Source organism: Callithrix jacchus, chromosome 10 (assembly GCF_049354715.1).
Source record: "Callithrix jacchus isolate 240 chromosome 10, calJac240_pri, whole genome shotgun sequence".
Lineage (NCBI taxonomy): Eukaryota > Metazoa > Chordata > Mammalia > Primates > Cebidae > Callithrix > Callithrix jacchus.
The window spans coordinates 66,981,631-67,003,483 of record NC_133511.1 but is presented as its reverse complement, the minus strand read 5'-3'; the positions used below and the strand labels follow the sequence as shown (position 1 = coordinate 67,003,483).

General features: G+C 48.1%; 1 protein-coding gene and 1 pseudogene across 1 annotated transcript; both read right to left on the bottom strand.

Annotated features, from left to right (window-relative positions):
- Positions 1 to 3,179: 3,179 nt before the first annotated feature.
- Positions 3,180 to 11,743, bottom strand: UCP2 (uncoupling protein 2). Its single transcript, XM_035265489.3, has 8 exons — positions 11,618 to 11,743; positions 10,396 to 10,552; positions 6,609 to 6,847; positions 6,262 to 6,472; positions 5,217 to 5,411; positions 5,035 to 5,136; positions 3,927 to 4,107; positions 3,180 to 3,568 (listed from the first exon to the last, which is right to left on the bottom strand). The coding sequence occupies exons 3-8, from the start codon at positions 6,732 to 6,734 to the stop codon at positions 3,454 to 3,456; spliced, it is 930 nt and encodes a 309-aa protein (XP_035121380.1). The 5' UTR covers positions 6,735 to 6,847; positions 10,396 to 10,552; positions 11,618 to 11,743; the 3' UTR covers positions 3,180 to 3,453.
- An 8,480-nt stretch (positions 11,744 to 20,223) lies between these two features.
- LOC144578114 (developmental pluripotency-associated protein 4 pseudogene) lies at positions 20,224 to 21,288 on the bottom strand (annotated as a pseudogene).
- Between the last annotated feature and the right edge of the window lie 565 nt (positions 21,289 to 21,853).

Sequence of the window (21,853 nt, the reverse complement as noted above, 5' to 3'; positions counted from 1 at the left end):
TATGCTCCCCTTCCGTGCCAGGGAGGTTTCCTTCTAGAGTCTGAGCTTGGGTGAGGATAGGTCCAGGCTTATGGTAGCCAATTCCATGGAATGCCTTCAGAGGTACCAGAAAAGGCCCATGTTCCCCAGATTGCTTAGGACTCCACCATTCAAAGCTCATCCGCTTAAGATTTTTTCTTAAATAGTTCAGCATTTTTGTCATTAAAAAATCACCATGGGCTGGCTGAGGTGGTTCACACCTGTAATCCCAGCACTTTGGGAGGCCAAGGTGGGCAGATCACTTCAGGTCAGGAGTTTGAGACTAGCCTGGGTAACATGGTGAAATCCCATCTCTACTAAAAATACAAAAATTAGCCAGGCATGGCGGTGTGTGGCCTATAATCCCAGCTACTCAGGAGGCTGGGATTTGCTTGAATCCAGGAGGTGGAGGTTGCAGTGAGCCAAGATGGTGCCACTGCACTCCAGCCTAGGGACAGAGCAAGACTCCATCTAAAAAAAAAAAAAAAACCATGAAGGTAGCTCCCAAAAGATCCTGAGATGAAGACTCTGGGACCACGGCTCCAAGAAGCATTTCGGCACAGTAGTATGTGGGCTTTGGAGTCAGACATACCTGTTCTGGATCCTAGGTGTGCTATTAGCCAGCTGTATGCCTTTGGGCCTCTCTTGAGCCCATTTGTTTTGCTCTTTTGAGACGGAGTCTTGCTGTATCACCCAGGCTGGAATACAGTGGTGCAATCTAGGCTCACTGCAACCTCCATCTCCCGGGCTCAAGAGATTCTCCTGCCTCAGCCTCCCAAGTAGCTGGGACTACAAGCACATGACACCATGCCTGGCTATTTTTTGTATTTTTAGTAGATGGGGTTTCAGCATGTTGGCCATGGTCTCATCTCTTGACCTCATGATCCTCCTGCCTTGGCCTCTCAGTGCTGGGATTACAGCCGTGAGCCACCACACGCAGCCTGTGCCCATTTCTTAAAGTGTCTCAGGCCTTTCGTGGAAACCAGATGGTGAGGTATGAAATAGTCTGGGGCAGGACCCAGGTGGCATGGGGTGGTGAGAGCTGCCCTGTTCTGAGAGCAAGCCCTAAATTGGAGGGCAGGGCCAGAGCTGTGAAACTCCTTAACTCCAAGTCTCCTGTAGGGAAACAGGAAAGCCTACTCTTTATAAGGCTCTGAAGGAAGCCTGGGTCTCAGGCCTGAAAGTCCCTTAGGAGATTTGTTACCTCCATGATCTTCAGTGCTACCTTGAATTAGGCAAAGCAGGGCTTATCATATGCCTACTTAATAGGCATTAAAGGGTTGGGGACCAAAGAGAAGCTATCTGTGATCAGAACGACTGAGGCCCACTGGTATGTTTTCCAGTGGTTCTTACCACTGTTCCCAGCTCACTGTCCCAAGGTCACGCCCAGAACCACAATCAAGTTGGGTAACCTAGCGTCTATTAACGCTGCTGCGTGAACCAGTTTGCTCACACCCACCCAGTCTGTTTGGCTTTGATACACACCTAGCAAACTGCCCATCCATCCTTCAGTCCAGAGCAGAGCAAATAGCCTGCCTCACAGAATTAGTGTGAAAAGGTACATAATGAAGTAGCCAGGTCCTCTGTATATGTCACCCCCTGCAGCCTGACTGGGCTGCCTGTCACCTTTGCCTTAGTTTGCCGCCTTGTAGCACTCAACCCTGTCCCTCCCAGGGACTATGGAGCCTCAGTTCAATTTGTCAAAAACTAAGGAAGCTGAAGAATCCTGGGCCCCCATTCCTTCTCCAGGAACCAGTTTAACACCATGGCCCTCAACCCAAGCACAGAAAGGTCCCAGCCTCTGGCTCTGACCACTGGCCTAATGAGAAGAGGAAGGAGCAGTGGTATCAGCTGCTTGAGGCTGAGGAATGGGGGAGGGTGGTCATGTTCTTAGGGCCTGGCTCCACAACTGTCAAACAGGCTTCCCCAAGGATCCCAGCATTGGTCTCTGGGGCAGTCCCAGAAGGGGAAGGAGGACTCGGTCCCGGTCCCAGTTCAGCAGCAGACTTTCTGGGTGTTCTTGCCTGCATCGCCTGAGTCAGGCCTCAGTTTCTTCAGACACCTACATACTGGGCCTGAGTGACAATTCTAAGGGCCCAGCCCTACAGGAGATGCCTTTGGGATTCTGGGACCTCAGTCTCTACTCCTTGAAATTGCAGTGGCCCTGCCCACCTGCCTCTGAGGGCAGGTGATAAGAACAGGGATGGAGAAGCTGAGGCCCCTATTCAGCCAAAGTCCTGGCTTCTTGTGGCCTCCTTGGATCCCTGGCGGGGGCGGAGCAGGTAAAGGGGGGCTGTGGGGGTGGGACTCCAAATGGAAAGTATCCTGGTTGGGTGCAGTGGCTCACACCTGTAATCTCAGCCGGCAGATTGCTTGAGGTCAAGAGTTCGAGACCAGCCTTGCCAACATGGCAAAATCATTACTAAAAATACAAAAATGAGCCACGTGGTGGTGTGTGCCTGTAGTCCCAGCTACTCAGGAGGCTGAGGCAGACTGCTTGATCTGGGAGAGGGAGGTTGCAGCGAGCATAGATTGCACCACTACATTCCAGCCTGGGTGACAGCAAGTGAGATGCTGTCTAAAAAAGCCACAATGGAAAGTATCCTTAGGCAAGACTAGATGTTTGCCCTGTAGCCTCAACCCAACTTCTGCAGAGTCAGGGCCTGTCCCACCCAGTTCAGTAACACTGCCTCTATGGGTGGGCCTGGGGAGGGTGGAAGAAGCCTGACTTGCTCTCGCAAGGTCTGGGCCTTTGGAGGAGGGTGGGTCTTCCATTCCAATTTAAAATACAGTTAAGTTGATAGGATCTAAGAATCTCATGTTCCTCTAGAACAGCAACAGATGCAGGGCAGACAGGAGCACTCTCATTGTGCCGATAAACAGGCCTGGGGTTGGAATAGAAGGCACTAGAGTACCAGATTCTGAGTAAAACCTCAAGTGGCCTGGAAAAGAAAGGGGAGGTAACAAAAAAGCCATGGGTGGCTCCCGGACTCCCCATGTTAGCACAGGGCCTGTGTCTGGAAAGAAATGGACTAGATGACCTCCACAGGCTGCAGATTGGATGCTGGAGGTGGAAGGTGGGTCCTCCCTTGCCCACCAGGTACCAAAAGGGCCACTGGACCAAGGCCTCTGGTAACAGCTACAAGAGAGATAGGAGACACCAAGGTTGAGCTTGCTTTATGGGTGACAAGTGGGCTGGGCTGGGCTGTGGGGGCAGGACAAAGATTCTGGTTGAACTTTCCAAGGGACTAAGGGCTTGGGATCCAGGCTGGTACCAGGCTCCCACCAGCACAGACAATGGAGAGATGAGAATGTGGGGAGGGTAAAGGAGTGGAAGGAAGAGGTGGAGAAAAAGGGAGGCAGGGGAGGGAGGGAAGGAAGAAAAAGGAAAGCATTGCCCGACTAGAGCCAAAGCCAATCAGCAGCAGGAAAGGCTCAGAAGGGAGCCTCTCGGGAAGTGCAGGCAGCCATGAGGGCCCGTTTCAGCTGCTCATAGGTGACAAACATCACCACGTTCCAGGAACCCAAGCGGAGAAAGGAGGGCATGAACCTAGAGGAGAAAAAACACAGGTCAGGGAGGCACCTCCACCTCCCACTTCCCTCACTGGGCCTGGTGACCAATCCAACCCAGTTTCTGTCCCAAAGGAGGCTGGGAGGACTCAATGAATTGAGCTCACAGCTGCCTGACTATAAGCATGAATTTCCTGAGTCTACATTTTAACACCTAAAAAATAACGATGGTAGCAACTCTGGGAGGAAGGAATTAAGGGGATAAGTGAAATGCCAGGACCAGGATCAGAAATAACCCAATGCTTGGTTGCTACTCACTTCCAGGTGGTTCTTTACCACCTGTGATGGACATGCATAGCCAAGGGGCCTGGACTGGGTGGGGAGGATCAGAGGCTCACCCTTTGTAGAAGGCTCGGGGCCCCTCCTTCTGGAGCATGGTAAGGGCACAGTGGCCAGCGCTGCTGTACTGGCTCAGGGCAGAGTTCATGTATCTCGTCTTGACCACGTCTACAGGGGAGGCGATGACAGTGGTACAGAAGCCTGCCCCAAAGGCAGAGGTGAAGTGGCACGGGAGGTCATCTGCCAAGGACAAGCAGGCAAGAAAGTCAAGATTCCTCAACCATCTCATTCCAGAAGGGAGGAGAATTAAGTAGCTGAGTTTTCATTATTTTAAAGACAGAGACCGGGCACAATGGCTCACACCTGTAATCCAGGACTTTTGGAGGCTGAGGTGGGTACATCATTTGAGCCCAGGAATTCAAGACTGGACTGGGCAACATGGCCAAACCCCATCTCTACAAAATATAAAAATTAGCCAGGCATGGTGGTGCGTGCCTATGATCCTGGCTACTCAGGAAGCTGAGGTGGGAGGACTGCTTGAGCCAGGGAGGTCAAGGCTGCAATGAGCCATTAATCACACCACTGCACTCCAGCCTGGGGAACAGAGCAAGACCCTATCTTAAAAAAACAAGAGGGCCCGGCACAGTTGCTCACATGTATAATCCCAGCACTTTGGGAGGCCAAGGCAGGTGTATCACTTGACGCCAGGAGTTCGAGACCAGCCTGGCTAACGTGGTTAAACTCCATCTTTACTGAAAATACAAAAATTAGCCAGGTGTGGTGGTGCACACCTGTAATCCCAGCTACTCGGGAGGCTGAGGCACAAGTTTCACTTGGACCCAAGAGGAGAAGATTGCAGTGAGCTGAGATTGTACTACTGCACTCTAGCCTGGGTGATAGAGTAAGATTCTCAAAAAACAAAGAGAAAGGGACTCCAGCTGAGGCCTCTTTTGAGGACCTGAGTCATTTTGCCAATCTAGCCTCAGTTCCTCAATGTGCAAGGTAGGAGCTTCGTCGCACTTGGCTTCAATATGGCATATAATCTTACTATCCCTGTGAAGTGCACATAGGATGAAAAGATGTGGTCTTCTGGTGTCAACTAGACCCCCATACCTGCTCTTGGCATGGGGAAGCGTGAGACCCAGCACCATCTACCTTATGACTTACCTGTCATGAGGTTGGCTTTCAGAAGGGTATCCTTGATGAGGTCATAGGTCACTAGCTCAGCACAGTTGACAATGGCATTACGAGCAACATTGGGAGAGGTCCCTGTAGGAGGCGGGAGATCCTGTGTGAGACCAGTGAATCGGGGAATAGGAAAAGGGGAAGGAAAAACAACTGGTACATACCTTTCCAAAGGCCCCGGAACCCTTCCTCTCGGGCGATGGTCTTGTAGGCATCGACAGTACTTTGGTATCTCCGACCACCTCCAGCCCGGGCCTGAGCTTGGAACCGGACCTTTACCACATCTGTGGGCTGGGCCACAGCAACAGCCAGGGCACCTGTGGTGCTGCCTGCTAGGAGGCGGCTCCCAATGCTGGCATCTGTGGGTGAGCCATTGGGTCAGTGGCCAGTGGGCTTACACTCGTTTTCTACCTCATCTCTCCTCACCAAAACCACCCTGTCACTGTCATCTCCTGCTTTTGGGAACAGAATCCAGAAGCTTTTGGCCTTCTACAAGCTCTTGCTCTAAGAACTCCTCGCATCAAACAAAACATCCCTATGAATGTCTATTCCTTGCTAGGGACATAGCAAGGAGTAAGACCAGAATGAAATTTAGTGCTTTCTTTCATAGAACATTTTCATTTACTTGCTCATCCGCCCTGAGAAATCACAACCATTTCCATCTGACAAATGTGAAAACCAAGGCTCAAAGAGAAATGGCTTTCTAAGGACTGGGACTCTTAAGACTTCGGATCTCATGTCAGTTTTATTTCTTCCTGCCATGTGATCTTGGGAAAGACAGCCTTTTGTTCTGGGCTGTTCCTTCATATGCAAAACGGAGGGTTGGCCTGCATACTAAGGAGGTGAAAGGAAGAATGCTGGCCTCGGAGGCAAGTGTCCTGTTTTCTGGCTCTCTACTGTGTGCCCTTGGCCAAGTCCCCCTCTACTCATTGCCTTCCTGCCTCAGTTTCTTCATCTATAACACTGGGATGATACTGCCTACTCCCAAGGTGGTGGTGAGGACTGTTATGGGATGATGCCTTGCTCAGAGCCTGGCATAGCCCCGGTGCTCAGGAACTATGTGGAGGACCAGGGCCCCTTCCAGTTCTCTGTTCCTCTGCTCTTCCTAGGGATCATGGGGCCTAAAGAACCTATATGGCTGAATGAACTAAGATCAATCATCACTGAGAAAAAAGGGCCAAGGGGCCTATGGTCTAGCTCCATACTCACGTTCAGAGCCCTTGGTGTAGAACTGTTTGACAGAGTCATAGAGGCCGATGCGGACAGAAGCAAAGCTCATTTGGCGCTGCAGGCCAGCAACCAGCCCATTGTAGAGGCTTCGGGGGCCTTCGGTACGCACCATGGTCAGAATGGTACCCAACACACCGCGGTATTGGGCACTGGCTGTAGCACGCACTGCCCCCTGACTTTCCCCTTGGATCTGAAAGGCCAAGACAGTAGCTACAGGGATAGGTAGGCTGTCCTTCCCTCCAGCCACCCCAATGCTCCAAACACCTCACTGCCCCTTGAGTAGGGAAAATAAACACCATCAAGACCCCCAGGCTTCATCTCCTCACCTGTAGCCGGACTTTAGCAGTATCCAGAGGAAAGGTGATGAGATCTGCGATGCAGGCAGCTGTACCAGCCCCAAGAAACTTCACAGTGGCAGTAGGGGGCACATCTGTGGCCTTGAACCCAACCATGATGATTTCCTGCTACCTCCCAGGAGATGGAGAAAAACAGGAGATGGAGAAAAACTGGAGATGGAGGCACCTTTAATCAGCAACAAGACGAGACAGAGGAACTCTGCCGGAATCTAAGCCAAGAGGAGAAAAGCCCCATCATCCACAATGTCCTCAGGCCCTCCCTGCTCACCATTCCCAACCCCACCTTCCCTAATAAGCACCTAGTCTCTCAGTAAGCCTCCAAGTGGCCTCATTAGGGAAAAGAGATGTGAGCTCAAGAGGTACGCAGTTAGGCACTGGTGAAGCAATTACTGCTCAAGCAGTCAAATACTTCATGAAGGGCTCCCTTCTTTTTGCTAATAAGGAAAGTCTGGATCAGAGCTCTCGGAGCACTGCCCCATAAACAGCCACTGGACCAGCCCTTTTTTTTGCTGGATGCAGAGATTTCAGTGATGATTCTCACATTCCTGCTTCTGTGATCCATCTGGAGAGCTGACAGAAGTGGAGAAAGGTTTCAGCCAGATGAAGACCCGACAGGCACAGACCCACTGTGTTATGTTCTGGATGTCTAAGCAGGAATGGTTTCCATGGGTATGGAATTTAAGTCAAGAAGAAAAGGGGCCGGGCGTGGTGGCTCATCCCTGTAATCTCAGCACTTTGGGAGGCCAAGGCAGGCGGATCACCTGAGGTCAGGAGTTCAAGACCAGCCTGGCCAACATGGTAAAACACTGTCTTTAAAAAAAAAAAAAAAAAAGGAAAGGAAGGGGCCAGGCACAGTGGCTCATGCCTGTAATTCCAGCACTTTGGAAGGCTGAGGTAGGTGGTTCACGAGGTCAGGAGTTCGAGGCCAGGCTGGCCAACATGGCAAAATGCCGTCTATACTAAAAACACAAAAATTAGCTGGGTATGGGGGCAAGTGCCTATAATGCCAACTATGTAGGAGGCCGAGGGAAGAGAACTGCTTGAATCCAAGAGGCAGAGGTTGCAGTGAGCCAAAATTGCAACACTGCATGCTACCCTGGGTGACAGAGCAAGACTGTCTCAAGAAAAGAAGAAGAAAAGGTAGGTACAAGATGACTAATTCAGTCCCTTCCCAGACCATCAGTCTAATCTTCTCCTCCAGTTCCCAAATAAGGTAGGATCTCTAAAGTCATTCTTTTAGCAAGACTGCTTTGCTGGGCAGTGGTTCACTGAATGCAGGAGATACTATCTACCCTGGAGGAGGCTTACTGTTAGGCACAGGGGGTGGGTGGGAAGATGATTCAAGCTGCACATGGGGCTTACAGGACATACCCTCAAAATGCAAAGGAGGGAACAACTAATGTCATCGGGAGAGAAGGAACAGTGGGAGATCAGAAAAGACTTCTTGAACTGGGTATAGTGGCTAACACCTGTAATCCCAGCATTTTGGGAGGCTGAGGCGGGCAGACTGCCTGCACTCAGGAGTTCCTGACCCGCCTGGGCAATGTGGTGAAACTCCGTCTCTACTGAAAGTACAAAAAATTAGCCAGGCGTGGTGGTGCGTGCCTGTTGTCCCAGCTACTCGGGAAGCTGAGGCAGGAGAATTGCTTGAAACCGGAAAACGGAAGTTGCAGTGAGGCAGGATCGTGCCACTGCACTCCAGCCTGGTGATAGTGCAAGACTCTGTCTCAAAAAAAAAAAAAAGCCGGGCGTGGCAACGCCCATAGTCCCAGCTACTTGGGAGGCTGTGGCAAGAGAATTGTCTGAACTCAGGAGGTAGAGGTTGCAGTGAGCCAAGATTGTGCCACTGCACTCCAGCCTGGACAGCAAAGTGAGACTCCATCTCAAAAAGAAAAAAAAAAAGACTTCTTGGGTTGGACACATGACTAATATCCATAATCCTAGCACTTTGGAATGCCAAGGTGGGAGGACTATTCGAACCCAGCAGTTCAAGACCAGCCATGGCAACAGTGAGGCCCTCTCTAAAAAATATAAATAAGTTAGCTGGCCATGGTGGTGCATGCCTGTAGTCCTAGCTACTTGGTAGGATTGCTTGAGCCCAGGAGGCTGAGGCTGCAGTGAGCTGTGATTGTGCCACTGTGAGAGAGTGAGATCTGGTCTCCAAAAAAAAGAAAAAGGAAGGACTTCTTAGATAAGGTAACATTTAGCTGGGTGATTTTTGGGGCTAATAGTAAACTCTGGGGCACTAGACTCCTCCTGGCCTAACGTGATGCAGAGAAAACGGCTCTCCATTTTGTTTGGGCCAGTTTCCTCTCCTCCAACATAAGGGGATCCACACTTAAACCACAAAAGAGGCAGGGATGAGGGGTACACATCAGGCTGTGAAGAGGATAAGGGAAACCAAAAGCCCCATTTTGTTCTGAGTTGGAACCACACCCTCCTCCACTGCCACAGGAGGAAGTGAGCCCAGCACCCTAGTGGGGGAGGGTGACCTGCTTCCTCCCCCCACCCCCAGCTTACTTCTTTGACTTCATTGGAGCAGCTGCTTTGAGTCCCACCTGTCTGCCCTTGTTGCTGGGGAAGGGAGTCAGCTGTGAACACAGAGACCCACGGAAATATCGGCTTCTCACTCCAGGTGGCTGGGGCAACCAGGGAAACAAAGATACCATAGCAACTACACTGGGACCGCCTACAGAACACGGCCTGACCTTATTCCTGTTTCCCTCCAGCTTGCCCATGAGGCTCAGTGAAGACTGGTGGGCAAATAACAGAGTGGGTTGATGAAAGTGCTCCCAGATTCCCCAGGTTCCCTGCTTTGACACCTCCTTTCCCCAGGAGGTGTTCCACAATTCTCCCCACCCCAATGCCCAGGGCCCTGTATTAGCTCCTCAGAGTAGCCCTGCAAGGTGGCTGCCCTTACTTCCAAGAGAGATGAGTAAGTACCACACCTACAGGCTCCAAAGTTGGTGGTGTTTGCTTTGCACTGCTGCCCAGCTCATTTCTTTCCTGTTTTCTCAGCCTCAGGCACAGGCAGTGCCTTTCACAAGGAAAGTTCTCTTGAGCTGACTAAACAGTCCTGAGAAGGCTCAGGCAAATGGTATCCCTTCTCTGGGCATCAGAGATATGATGAATGAGTCTATCACATTCCTGACCTTAAGCTGGGTTGCAGGGTGTTGTGAAGGCCAGAGAAGAATAAGACCCAGCTGTTGCCCAAAGACAGGTGCACAGAGGTTCAGCTGCCATTCTGATTATTGCCTTGGGCTTGTCAAGTCAGGTCCTTCAGAGGGTGGGTAAGGGGGCCCTACTAACAGCAATTAAAACGCAGGCCTAGAAATAATATTTTACAGTCCCCAGCAAATAACCAGTTTCAGAGCTGCAAAAGGCTGATTACTAATCTCGGTCTCAGGGACAGTCAAGTCAAAAGCTAGCACCAAAAATAGGAAGTTAGAACAATAGGTTCCTGTCCTACCTCTGCTGCTGGCTCCCAGAATGACCTGGGGCCAATCACTGTTCCACGTGGGCCTCAGTTTTCTCTTTCATAAAATGGGGACCAACAGCCGTGGCTTATCCCAGTTGGCTGAAGGGCCAGAATGAGAGTGGGAGGTGTGAGAGTGCTCTGTGAACTGGAAGAGCCACTTCACTGTGTGGGATGGGGGTGGGGATGGTAATTATTTTTGTTAATGTCCTGCTGACTACTGCTCCTAGACCACAGGGCTAGGAGGCAGCAAAAGATCTCTTCCTTGGACTGGACTCTTACCCGGCTTTATAAGGTCTCAGGGTGAGGCCTCCAAAATCAAGCTTCTCTAAAGGTGTCCCGTTCTTCAAAGCTGCCAGTGGCTATCATGGCCCGATCCCCTTGGTTTTCCATAGAAAATGGCTGGGAGACCAAACACCTAATGGTCATACTATGAGTCCTGTGGATGAGCAGAGGAGAAGAGTTTAGAAAGGGTCACCTGCCACGAGACACCCAAGTCCACCCAGTTCATACTTTGGAAGGGGGTGGGGACAGGGCCCATCTCGACCAGGGACTGATTAAGTGCACACACTGGAAAGGGGAACAGGGGGAGGAAACGGAAAGGGGGCGGAAAATGAACCTAAGTACACTCCCCACCCCCACCCTATCTGCTTAATATCACAAATTGGCTCTTGTCCAGGCTTCTGCTTTTGTAACACTCAGTACTCTAGATAAGCACCCCTCAGCATAGTCATCAGACTTTGGTGAGTGGGAGAGTTGTGAGGGGATCACGATGGGACAGACTTTCTGGGAATTGGCTAGAGCCCAGGTGGGGCTGTGAGGAGGCTGAAGGGGCTGGAAGCCCTGGAGAGGCCAGATCAAGCAGCTCAAAGCCCACCAGAAAAAGCCCCCAAGCCCCGGGAAAGGCGGTGCAGAAACACAGCCTGGAGCCGCCTGGTGAGGGAGAGGTCATTCTGGTCATCGCTGACCGTCCCCATCCAAGGCAGGGCTGGGCATCATGGTGGAAAGGAGGGAGTGGAAAGGTGGAGGCTCAAACGACAGCTAACTGAACCGGAGAGGGAAAGAACAAAAAGGAGTAAGGAGAGATAAAGAACCAAGGACATAAAGGACTACTACAGGCTGGACACCATGGCTCACACCTATAATCCTAGCACTTTGTGAGGCCAAGGCGGGTGGATCGCTTGAGCTCAGGAGATCGAGACCAGCCTGGGCAATATGGGGAAACCTCGTCTCTACAAAACACAAAAATTAGCCAGGCGTGGTGGTGGGCGCCTATAATCCCAGCTACTCAGCAGGCTGATCGCTTGAACCTGGGAGGTGGAGGCTGCAGTGAGCCGAGATTGTGCCGCTTCTCCAGCCTGGGAGACAAAACGAGTCTGTCTCAAAAAAAAAAAAAAAAAAGAAAAGAAAAGAGTACAAACTTGGGTGGGAGAGAAGGGGAATGAAAAAGCGGGCAGCACACGAGGAACAGGTGTGGGGGGCGCAGGGCTGGGGCCAGGCTCACCGGGCCGTAGGGAGAACACGAGAGAGCGTGCGGTTTTGTCTGTCGGCTGGCGGAGAGCGCGTCGGGCGAGCGTGGACCGTAATCAACCAAAGCACGCGCGCGGCGGGGCTTGTGGCGCTGTAATGCGGTTCCGTGCAGGCGGCGGCGCAGCTTAGGTCTCGGAGGCAGGGCCCAGGGGAGGGGCCTACGGGTGGGCGCGGGGCGAGGCGGGGCCTGCCAGTTCCAACTAGGGTGAGGAAACTCTGGAACCACCGCCTTTCCGCGGGGGCCGCCCCTCCTAGGGTTCTCTGCGTGCCTTCCTCCACCCCCATTTCCGTGCGCCCCGATCACCGCGGTTAGTCCTTCATTCCCCGAGATGGTCACTCCCTTGCCACTCCCCGCCTCTGCCTCACACTCTCTTGGGCCGCCAACCTCTTTGTGAGGATGGCAAGACTGACGGCCAGAAAGGAGTCTTCTCCAGTCAAACACCTCTTTGCCTCCCAGCCAAAGCAGTTTCTAACAGGGTCCAGCGGGGTCTGGTCTAAGTGCACTTCCTCTTTTATGGGTCCAGCCCGCGACCCCCAAGCAGGGCAAACCACCCACCCTCCCGCCCGCGAGTTCGCGGCGGGCTCCTGCGGGGCGGGGCGGGGCGGGGTTTCGCTAGGCCTCGCTGTCGATTGGTTACAGCCGGGGCGTTGTCGGAGGAAGAAACCAATCAGAATTTCAGCAGCAGGTGGCCGGGTAACCGACTGTAGCCGTTGAGCGCGTCTGAGGTTCGCGCCTTCTCTGGCGGTGGAGCGACCTGGTCTTTAGGGACCCAGGATACTAAAGACCCCACCGGGGCGGGAGCACCCTCGTGATCTCACGCTCCCATACACAGACTAGCAAACGGGCTGGCTCCCCGCATGTGAAAAGGCAGAACCGGGCGCAGGCCAGTTGCTTGTCCAGCCCGAGGATGAGAAAAGGAGTCCCGGAGATGGACCAGGCTTGGTTCGCCTTTAATTGGCCGACCGTTAATTACACGTGGGAATGGCCGACGCGTAAACAGCTTACACTTGGGCCCCGTGGCCAGAACAAACACGTGCATTTGGGGCGTAGAAGGCCGGTATTAACCTCCAATTTACATTGAGGAAACAGTCCCAAACACGTTTAGTCACTGCCTGATATCACACAATGGCCAGCCCTGACTTACACCCTAGTCAGGCTGGCGCAGTGTGTGTTTTCACCAGCAGAAGGGACTGTCAGGGGAACCGCTGAGGGGACCAGAGTTGGGAAGGGCCTGGATAATTATAGCGGAAAAAAACAAAAAAACACGCCCAGCGCATGACCCTGGCAGAAGCTGCGTGGAAACAGAAGTCACAGCAGATTATTTCGGTCATGACAAGATCTTGCCATGTAGGAAGAAAAAGAAGGGAGAGAGAGAGAGAAAGCAAGAAAAAGAAAGGAAGAAAGAAAGAAAAGAAAGATAAAATTATTTGTGGCACTGTGGGTCTCCCGACGCCAGCTTCTCTAGCTTTTGCACTGAGCTCTGTCTGGCTGTGCATTACAGGGAGGCTTGGCAACTTTGCGGTGAGATTGCTGACCAAGAGCAGGTCAGATGCAAAATCCCACAGACCAACAAGTGTCCCCCTGGCTATCCGAACGGAAGAATATGGATTCCAGAGACTATGTACTTACTGTTTATCCTTGGCAAAAGAGACTGTTAAAAGGATGATGTGTGGACCCTGAAAAAAGGGAAGTGGAGATCAAGCAGGAAGTCCTTAAGAAGTCCTCTTTAAAAAAAAAAAAAGATGTGTTTAGAGTTTAAACGACTTTTATTATTTATTATTTTTTTTGAGATAGGGTCTTTGTTACCCAGGCTGGAATGCAGGTGGTGTGGTCTCAGCTCACTGCAGTCTCGATCTCCTGGGACCAAGCAGTCCTACTTCCACCCCACTAGTAGCTGGGACCACAGAGATGAGCCACCAAGCCTGGCTAATTTATTTTTTTTGTAGTGACAGGTCTCCCTATGTTGTCCAGGCTGGTCTTGAACTCCTGGCCTCAAGCAGTCCTCTGGCCTCATACTTTCAAAGTACTGGGATTACAGGTGTGAGCCACTGTGCCTGGCCTCAAGGAATCCTCTTAAATTTTTTTTTGGGAGGCAGATGTGAGCAATCCTATAAACATACAAAGACTGTACCCTTGGATTTTTAGCTTGCCCAAGTCATAAGATGTCCTGTGGACACACTGAAGAATGTATGGGTACAGATAACTATATTTTGAAAACTTGTGGCCGGGCGAGGTGACTCACACCTGTAATCCCAGCACTTTGGGAGCCTGAGGGAGATGGATCACCTGAGGTTAGGAGTTCAAGACCAGCCTGGCCAACATGGTGAAACCCCATCTCTATTAAAAATACAAAAATTAGCTGGGCATGCTGGCAGGTGCCTATAGTCCCAGCTACTTGGGAGGCTGAGGCAGGAGAATCACTTGAACCCAGGAGGCAGAGGTTGAAGTGAGCTGAGATCGTGCCATTGTACTCCAGCCTAAGCAACAGAGCAAAACTGTCTCAAAAAAAAAAAAAAAGAAAACTTGTTTCATATCTATTTCATTGAATTGTGAGTACACGCACACCACATGTTTATTTGTAAATATTACAAATTGACAAAAGTTTCATACATCTTGTTGTATAATTTTAACATCATCCCAGGAAACAGTCCACTTTGCTTACAGTATTGGAACTTTAAAATCTTTAAATACAAACTGTATTTGAAACACTGAAAATGAAAAACAATGCAAGAATGAAAACCGAAAACAACAGGTAATAAAAACATGAGAAAAACTTAAACATTTCCTTAGTCTCTGATAATATCTGCTAAAAATATTGAGTAGATTGGCTATATTAATTTTCCTCTCCTCATCAAACAAGCACACAATTATCTGATTGCATTTTTTAAAAGAAATCAAAAAAATTTGATGACCATACATTGTTTAAATTGGCATGAAACTGAATTTCTTTAAACCCACTTAGCAGATGAGAGGGGGCACAGTGGCTCATACCTGTATTTGGGAGGCTGAAGTGGAGGATCACCTGAGCCTGGGAGGTTTAGGCTGCAGTGAGCCATGGTTGTGCCACTGCACTCCAGCCTGGGTGACAGGGAGGCTCTGTCTCAAAAAAAAAACCAAAAACCTGTAATCCCAGCACTTTGGGAGTCTGAGGTGGGCAGATCACGAGGTCAAGAGATTGAGACCATCCTCACCAACATGGTGAAACCCTGTCTCTACTAAAAATACAAAAATTAGCTGGACGTGGTGGTGTGTGCATGTAGTCCCAGCTGCTCTAGAAGCTGAGGCAGGAGAATTGCTTGAACCCAGGAGGCAGAGGTTGCAGTGAGCCAAGATTGCGACACTGCACTCCAGCCTGGTGACAGAGCAAGACTCCATCTCAAAAATAAAAATAAAAATGGAAAAATTAAAAAAAAAACACTTAGGAAATGAAATTGAACCATATATTTGTTAATTTCCATGTCCATTTTGATGTTTGTTCTTCTTGGTTTTGGTTTCTAAAAAAAGGTGGGTGGGGAAATGGTGACACAAAGCCAGATGTAAATGAATTTTCCTTGGTTAGTAACACATCCTGTTTTTTTTTTTTTTTTTTTTTGAGATGGAGTCTCACTCTGTCACCAGGCTGAGTGCAGTGGTGCAATCTCTGCTTACTGCAACCTCAATCTCCCAGGTTCAAGTGATTCTCCTGACTTAGCCTCCCAAGTAGCTGGGAATACAGGCATTCCACCACACCCAGCAAATATTTGTATTTTTAGTAGAGATGGAGTTTCACCATGTTGGCTAGGATGGTCTCTATCTCTCTCTCTTTTTTTTTTTACTCATTCTTTCAAGCAAGATAATCTTTTTTTTTTTTTTTTGGATGGTCTCTATCTTTTTTTTTTTTTTTTGAGACGCAGTTTCGCTCTTGTTACCCAGGCTGGAGTGCAATGGCGCGATCTCGACTCACCGCAATCTCCGCCTCCTGGGTTCAGGCAATTCTCCTGCCTCAGCCTCCCGAGTAGCTGGGATTACAGGCACGCACCACCGTGCCCAGCTAATTTTTTGTAATTTTAGTAGAGACGGGGTTTCACCATGTTGACCAAGATGGTCTGGATCTGTTGACCTCGTGATCCACCCGCCTCGGCCTCCCAAAGTGCTGGGATTACAGGCTTGAGCCACCGCGCCCCGCCCGGTCTCTATCTCTTGACCTCATGATCCACCTGCCTTGGCCTCCCCAAGTGCTGGGATTACAGGCGTGAGCCACCGAGGTTGCCCCACATCCTGTATTTTAAAAGTTGAATTGGAAAAATACTGAGTTAAAAGATGCATTTTTTTCCATGAATTATGTGAGTAAAATAAAGCTAAATTCATAAAGCATAAACATGGCAGTAGTTTTTAGTAGAGTTGGGGTTTCACCATGTTGGCCAGGCTGGTCTCAAACTCCTGTCCTCAAGTGATCCACCCACCTCAGCTTTCCAAAGTGCTGGGATTACAGGTGTGAGCCACCACACCAAGCCTAGTTTTCTCTCTCGTTTTTTTAAGACGGAGTTTTGCTTTTGTCGTTCACTCTGGAGTGCAATGGCACGATCTTGGCTCATTGCAACCTCTGCCTCCCAGGTTCAAGGGATTCTCCTACCTCAGGCTCCTGAGTAGCTGGGATTACAGATGCCTTCCACCACACCCAGCTAATTTTTGTATTTTTAGTAGAGACAGGGTTTTACCACGTTGGTCGGGCTGGTCTCGAACTTCTGACCTGAGGTGATCCACTCGCCTCGGCCTCCCAAAGTGCTGGGATTACAGATGTGGGCCACTGCGTCTGACCCTAGTTTTCTGACTTAGACAAATATGTATAACATACTTTTAGTTTTTACTTCATGTAAAACAAAGTAGAAAACTAAATATTACACTTACCCCAAATACAGTGCTGACTATGCCACAGGTAACCTGGTGAAAAATATTAAATCCTATATATAGTCCATAGTATTGAACACATGCTTATATTAACAGTCTTAAGAAAGACATATATTTATAGAAGTTAAGCCACACATAGTTTGTTTTGTTGTTTTATTTTTAGAGATAGGGTCTCACTCTGTTGCCCAGGCTAGAGTGCAGTGGTGTGTTCATAGCTCATTGCAGCCTTGAACTCCTGGACTCAAGCAGTCCTCCCACCTCACCCTCCTGAGTAGTTGGGATTAAGGCACAAACCATGCCTGTAGCTACTATGTGTACAGCCTGGCTACACATAGTTTAATAAAGAAGAAAAAGTCAGAAAAAATATTTACATTCTCAAAGTCTTTGTTTGCCAGATATCTTATTTGGTCACTTAGGGTACAGTTTTAAACTAGTAAACAATTATACTATAAAAGAACTAAACAAAATTATAACATGGCACAAACTTCCTAAGGAAGATAATGTGAAAAATCTAAAAAGTGATATCAATTCTTCTAACTAACATTTAAGATACTAAATGGAATTAATGACCCAAGACAACCTTTGAAATTATGCTAAAAACTCTCAATAAACTAGGTATCAATGGATCATATGTCAAAGTAATAAGAGATATTTATGACAAACCCACAGCCAATATCATACTGAATGGGCAAAAACTGGAAGCGTTCCCTTTGAAAACTGGCACAAGACAAGGATGCCCTCTCTCACCACTCCTATTCAATATAGTATTAGAAGTTCTGGCTAGGGCCATCAGGCAAGAGAAAGAAATAAAGGGTATTCAAATAGGAAGAGAGGATGTCAAATTGTTCCTGTTTGTACATGACATGACTGTATATTTAGAAAACCCCATTGTCTCAGCCCAAAATCTCCTTAAGCTGATAAGCAACTTCAGCAAAGGCTCAGGATACAAAATGTACAAAACAATACAATGTGCAAAAATTACAAGCATTCCTAAACACCAATAATAGACAGACAAAAATCTCTTTCTGAGGCCTCAGAAAATTTATTTCTGTGCATGAGTGAACTCCCATTCATAATTGCTACAAACAGAATACAATACCTAGGAATACAACTAACAAGAGACGTGAAGGACCTCTTCAAGGAGAACTACAAACTCCTGCTCAAGGAAATAAGAGAGGACACAAACAGATGGAGAAACATTCCATGCTCATGGTTAGGAAGACTCAATATTGTGAAAATGGCCATATTGCCCAAATTAATTTATAGATTCAATGCTGTCCCCATCAAGCTACCAATGACTTTCTTCACAGAATTGGAAAAAAACACCTTAAACTTAGTATGGAACCAAAAAAGAGCCTGCATAGCTAAAGCAATCCTAAGCAGAAAAAAAAAAAAAAAATTGGAGGCATGCTACCTGACTTCAAACTATATTACAAGGCTACTGTAATCAAAACAGCATGGTTGGCTGGGCACGATGGCTCACGCCTGTAATCCCAGCACTTTGGGAGGCTGAGGTGGGTGGATCACGAGGTCAGGAGTTCAAGACTCAGCCTGGCCAAGATGGTGAAACCCTGTCTCTACTAAAAATACAGAAATTAGCTGGGCGCAGTGGCTCATGCCTGTAATCCCAGCACTTTGGGAGGCTGAGGTGGGTGGATCACGAGGTCAAGAGATTGAGACCATCCTGGTCAACATGGTGAAACCCCGTCTCTACTAAAAATACAAAAAATTAGCTGGGCATGGTGGCACGTGCCTGTAGTCCCAGCTACTCAGAAGGCTGAGGCAGGAGAATTGCTTGAACCCAGGAGGAGGAGGTTGCAGTGAGCCGAGATCGCGCCATTGCACTTCCAGCCTGGGTACCAAAAGCGAAACTCTGTCTCAAAAAAAAAAATACAGAAATTAGCCAGGCATGGTGGCAGGCACCTGTAATCCAGCTACTTGGGAGACTGAGGCAGAGAATTGCTTGAACCCGGGAGGTGGAGGTTGCAGTAAGCCAAGATTGCACCACTGCACTCCAGCCTGGGCGACAGAGCAAGACTATCTCAAAAACAAACAAACAAGCCACAGCATGGTACTGGTACCAAAAACAAAAACAGAGATATAGACCAATGGAACAGAACAGAGTCCCCAGAAAGAAAGCCACACAACTACAACCATCTGATCTTTGACAAATCTGACAAAAACAAGCAATGGAGAAAGGATTTCCTATTTAATAAATGGTGTTGGGAAAACTGGCTAGCCATATGCAGAAAGCTGAAACTGGATCCCTTCCTTATACTTTATACAAAAATTAACTCTAGATGGATTAAAGATTGAAACATGAGACCTAACATCATGAAAACTTTAGAAGAAAACCTAGGCAATACCGTTCAAGACATAGGCATGGGCAAGGACTACACGACTAAAGCACAAAAAGCAATGGCAACAAAAGCCAAAATAGACAAATGGGATCTAATTAAACTTAAGAGCTTCCGCACAGCAAAAACAACTATCAATAGAGTGAACCAGCAACCAACAGAATGGGAAAATAATTTTGCAATCTACCCATTTGACAAAGGGCTAATATCCAGAATCTACAGAGAACTTAAATTTACAAGAAAAAACCAACCCCATCAAAAAGTGGGCAAAGGATATGAACAGACACTTTTCAAAAGAAGACATTTATGCAGCCAACAAACATATGAAGAAAAGCTCATCATCACTGGTCATTAGAGAAATGCAAATCAAAACCACATTGAGATAGCACCTCACGCCAGTTAGAATGGTGATCATTAAAAAATCATGACCGGGCACAGTGGCTCACGCCTGTAATCCCAGAACTTAAAGTATAATAAATAAATTTTTAAAAAGTTAGGGAGTAGACTGGGGGTGGTGGCTACCGCCTAGATGGGTAGATCACCTGAGGTCAGGACTGGAGTGCGCCATCTTGGCTCCCTGCAACCTCTGCCTCCCGGGTAGAAACGATTCTCATGCCTCAGCCTTCCAAGTAGCTGGGACTACAGGCACACGCCACAGCGCCCAGCTAAAAATTTATTTTTAGTAGAGATGGGGTTTCACCATGTTGGCCAGGATGGTCTCAATCTCTTGACCTTGTGATCCACCCGCTTCAGCCTCCCAAAGTACTGGGATTACAGGTGTGAGCCACTGCTCTTTATCCTGGAGTCAAACCATAGAAATCGCAGGTTATTAGGAGAACCTTGAAAAATATTGTTTAGAATATTGAAAATCATGTGTTTTGGGGAAGGAGAGAATTAACAACCTTTCTTTGTCTTAAAAAACTTTACATTTTATGAAATTACAATTTGAATGAAGCAGCTCCTAAAGTAATCAGTATTGGGATCAGGGAAATTGAGCACAGGAGCAAACTATTGTGTTTTCTCAACTCCTTCACAATGCTCAGCTGAAGAAATTCCCACTTAAAAGAGCTGCTGAAGTCATTTCTATTTTAGAAGGGTAGTATGAATAAGTTTTTCTACATATTAACTATAATTTATGGCAATTTGTGAAATGTTTTTAAATGCAAGAGTCTATATCTCAACCGACAAAACAGCAGGCACTGCTAGGGGTCTTAGGCTAACATCTGCCACCCCATCAGTCTGCACGGCCCGTAAGCAGGCGTGGAGAGTTCACCTGTTAGCAGCACCACGGAATCAACTGTCCAGCCTTTCTGCCATTAATTACTGTAAATGTGGTCATTTTCCTGATCTTCTACTCCCACTGGAAACTTTTATGAAGACCTTGTTCCTGTGAACACATTTAGGGTACCATACAATATATGGTATGGGGGTGGAAAACTGGAGTCAGGAAGCAAGAAGAGTGCACTCGCTCTCCCTTCTTGCTTTTCCAGAACCCAGGCTTGGCCAGCATGAAACTGAAGGTGAACCCAACCATCTGTGTCTGCAGGGAGACTATTCCCATGGACACACACCACCTGACACCATGGGCCTCTTGTGGAGATTCCATTGCCTCTGGCATCCTCACCTGGCTGCAGTTCTGGCCCCGGAGACCAGTATTAGCCTCCTCAAGAAGAGCAGCCGACTCTTCTAGGGCAGGCAACCCCTCCTCAGGGGGAAGAGCCACTTCAGAAGGATGCATCTCTTCAGAGCTTTGCAGGTATGTTTCCTCTTGGTCCACCTTTGATTTTGTTTGGTAATGATTTCTGGATTCTGGCTTCTTGCTGTGCCGGGAAAATCCTTTTGATTTGGGTAGGCAAAGGCACACAGAAACTCATTTCTGGCACCAAAGTCCTGTGTGCCTCTGCCTTTAATTGTTGGCACAGGCCCGCAGAATGTCCCAGTGAATCCGATTAATAGGTGGCAGTTTAGAGGCTAATGAAGGGATTTTCTTCTTCTGAGGTTTGGGGTTGTCCCTGTACTCTGCCTCCTTCTTTGGGCAGAGTGCTTTTTCACCTTTAGCAGATATTTCTCCTTTGGTTCCCTTTGCCGATGTTCCCGGCAAAACAATTGTGTTTGATTAGAAGCCTGCTGATCCTGTTCCCTCGACTTCTCTTTGGAGATCCACTCCTTGCCTTTTGCCTTCTCCATACTCAGAGGAGAAGTGGAACTTGGTCCAAAAATTCTTAAATCAGAGTGAAGGTATGCAGTAATCATTGCTACCAAGATGGAAACAAATTCTATTTTTCCATAAAGAGTCTATGAAAAGAAGCTGGGCACAGTGGCTCACACCTATAGTCCTAGGTACTGAGGAGACTGAGACAGGAGTATCACTTGAGCCCAGGAGGTTGAGTTGAGCCTGGACAACATAGTGAGACCCCACATCTCTAAAAAAGTTTTTAAAAATTCTGTGAAAAGAAAAACCAAAGTGAGCAGCAGACCTACATATAAACATTGTTTAAAAAATACGTTTGCCAAAAAATGGAAATAACGCAAACATCCATCAGTTGATGAATGGATATGTTAATAAAATGTGGTATATCCAAACAATAGAACATTATTTAGCAATGAAAAGGAATGAAGTACTGATCCATGCTACATCATGGAATGAACCTTGAAAACATTATGCTAAGTAAAAGAAGCCAGTCATGGAAGACCACACATTGTATGCTTCCATTTATATAAAATGTCCAGAACAGGCAAATATATAAAGACAGAAGGTAGGGCTTCAGGGAATGGGGAGGTTGGGCCCTGACAGCTAATGGGTATGGGGGCTTGTTTGTGGGACAATAAAAATGATCTAAAGTTGATTGTGGTGATGGTTGCACAACTGTGTGAGTAACTAAAAGCTATTGAATTGTACACTTTGAATGAATTGTATGCTATGTGAATTATATTTCAATAAAACTGTTAACGAAAATGGTGGGGG

Excerpts from the sequence above, each read along its gene's own strand:
- UCP2 (XM_035265489.3), bottom strand. The coding sequence starts at position 6,734 with ATGGTTGGGTTCAAGGCCACAGATGTGCCCCCTACTGCCACTGTGAAG. Across the intron at positions 5,137-5,216 it reads GTTCCGGGGCCTTTGGAAAG|GGACCTCTCCCAATGTTGCT; the intron begins GTATGTACCAGT and ends CGCCTCCTACAG. Across the intron at positions 4,108-5,034 it reads GAAAGCCAACCTCATGACAG|ATGACCTCCCGTGCCACTTC; the intron begins GTAAGTCATAAG and ends TGTCCTTGGCAG.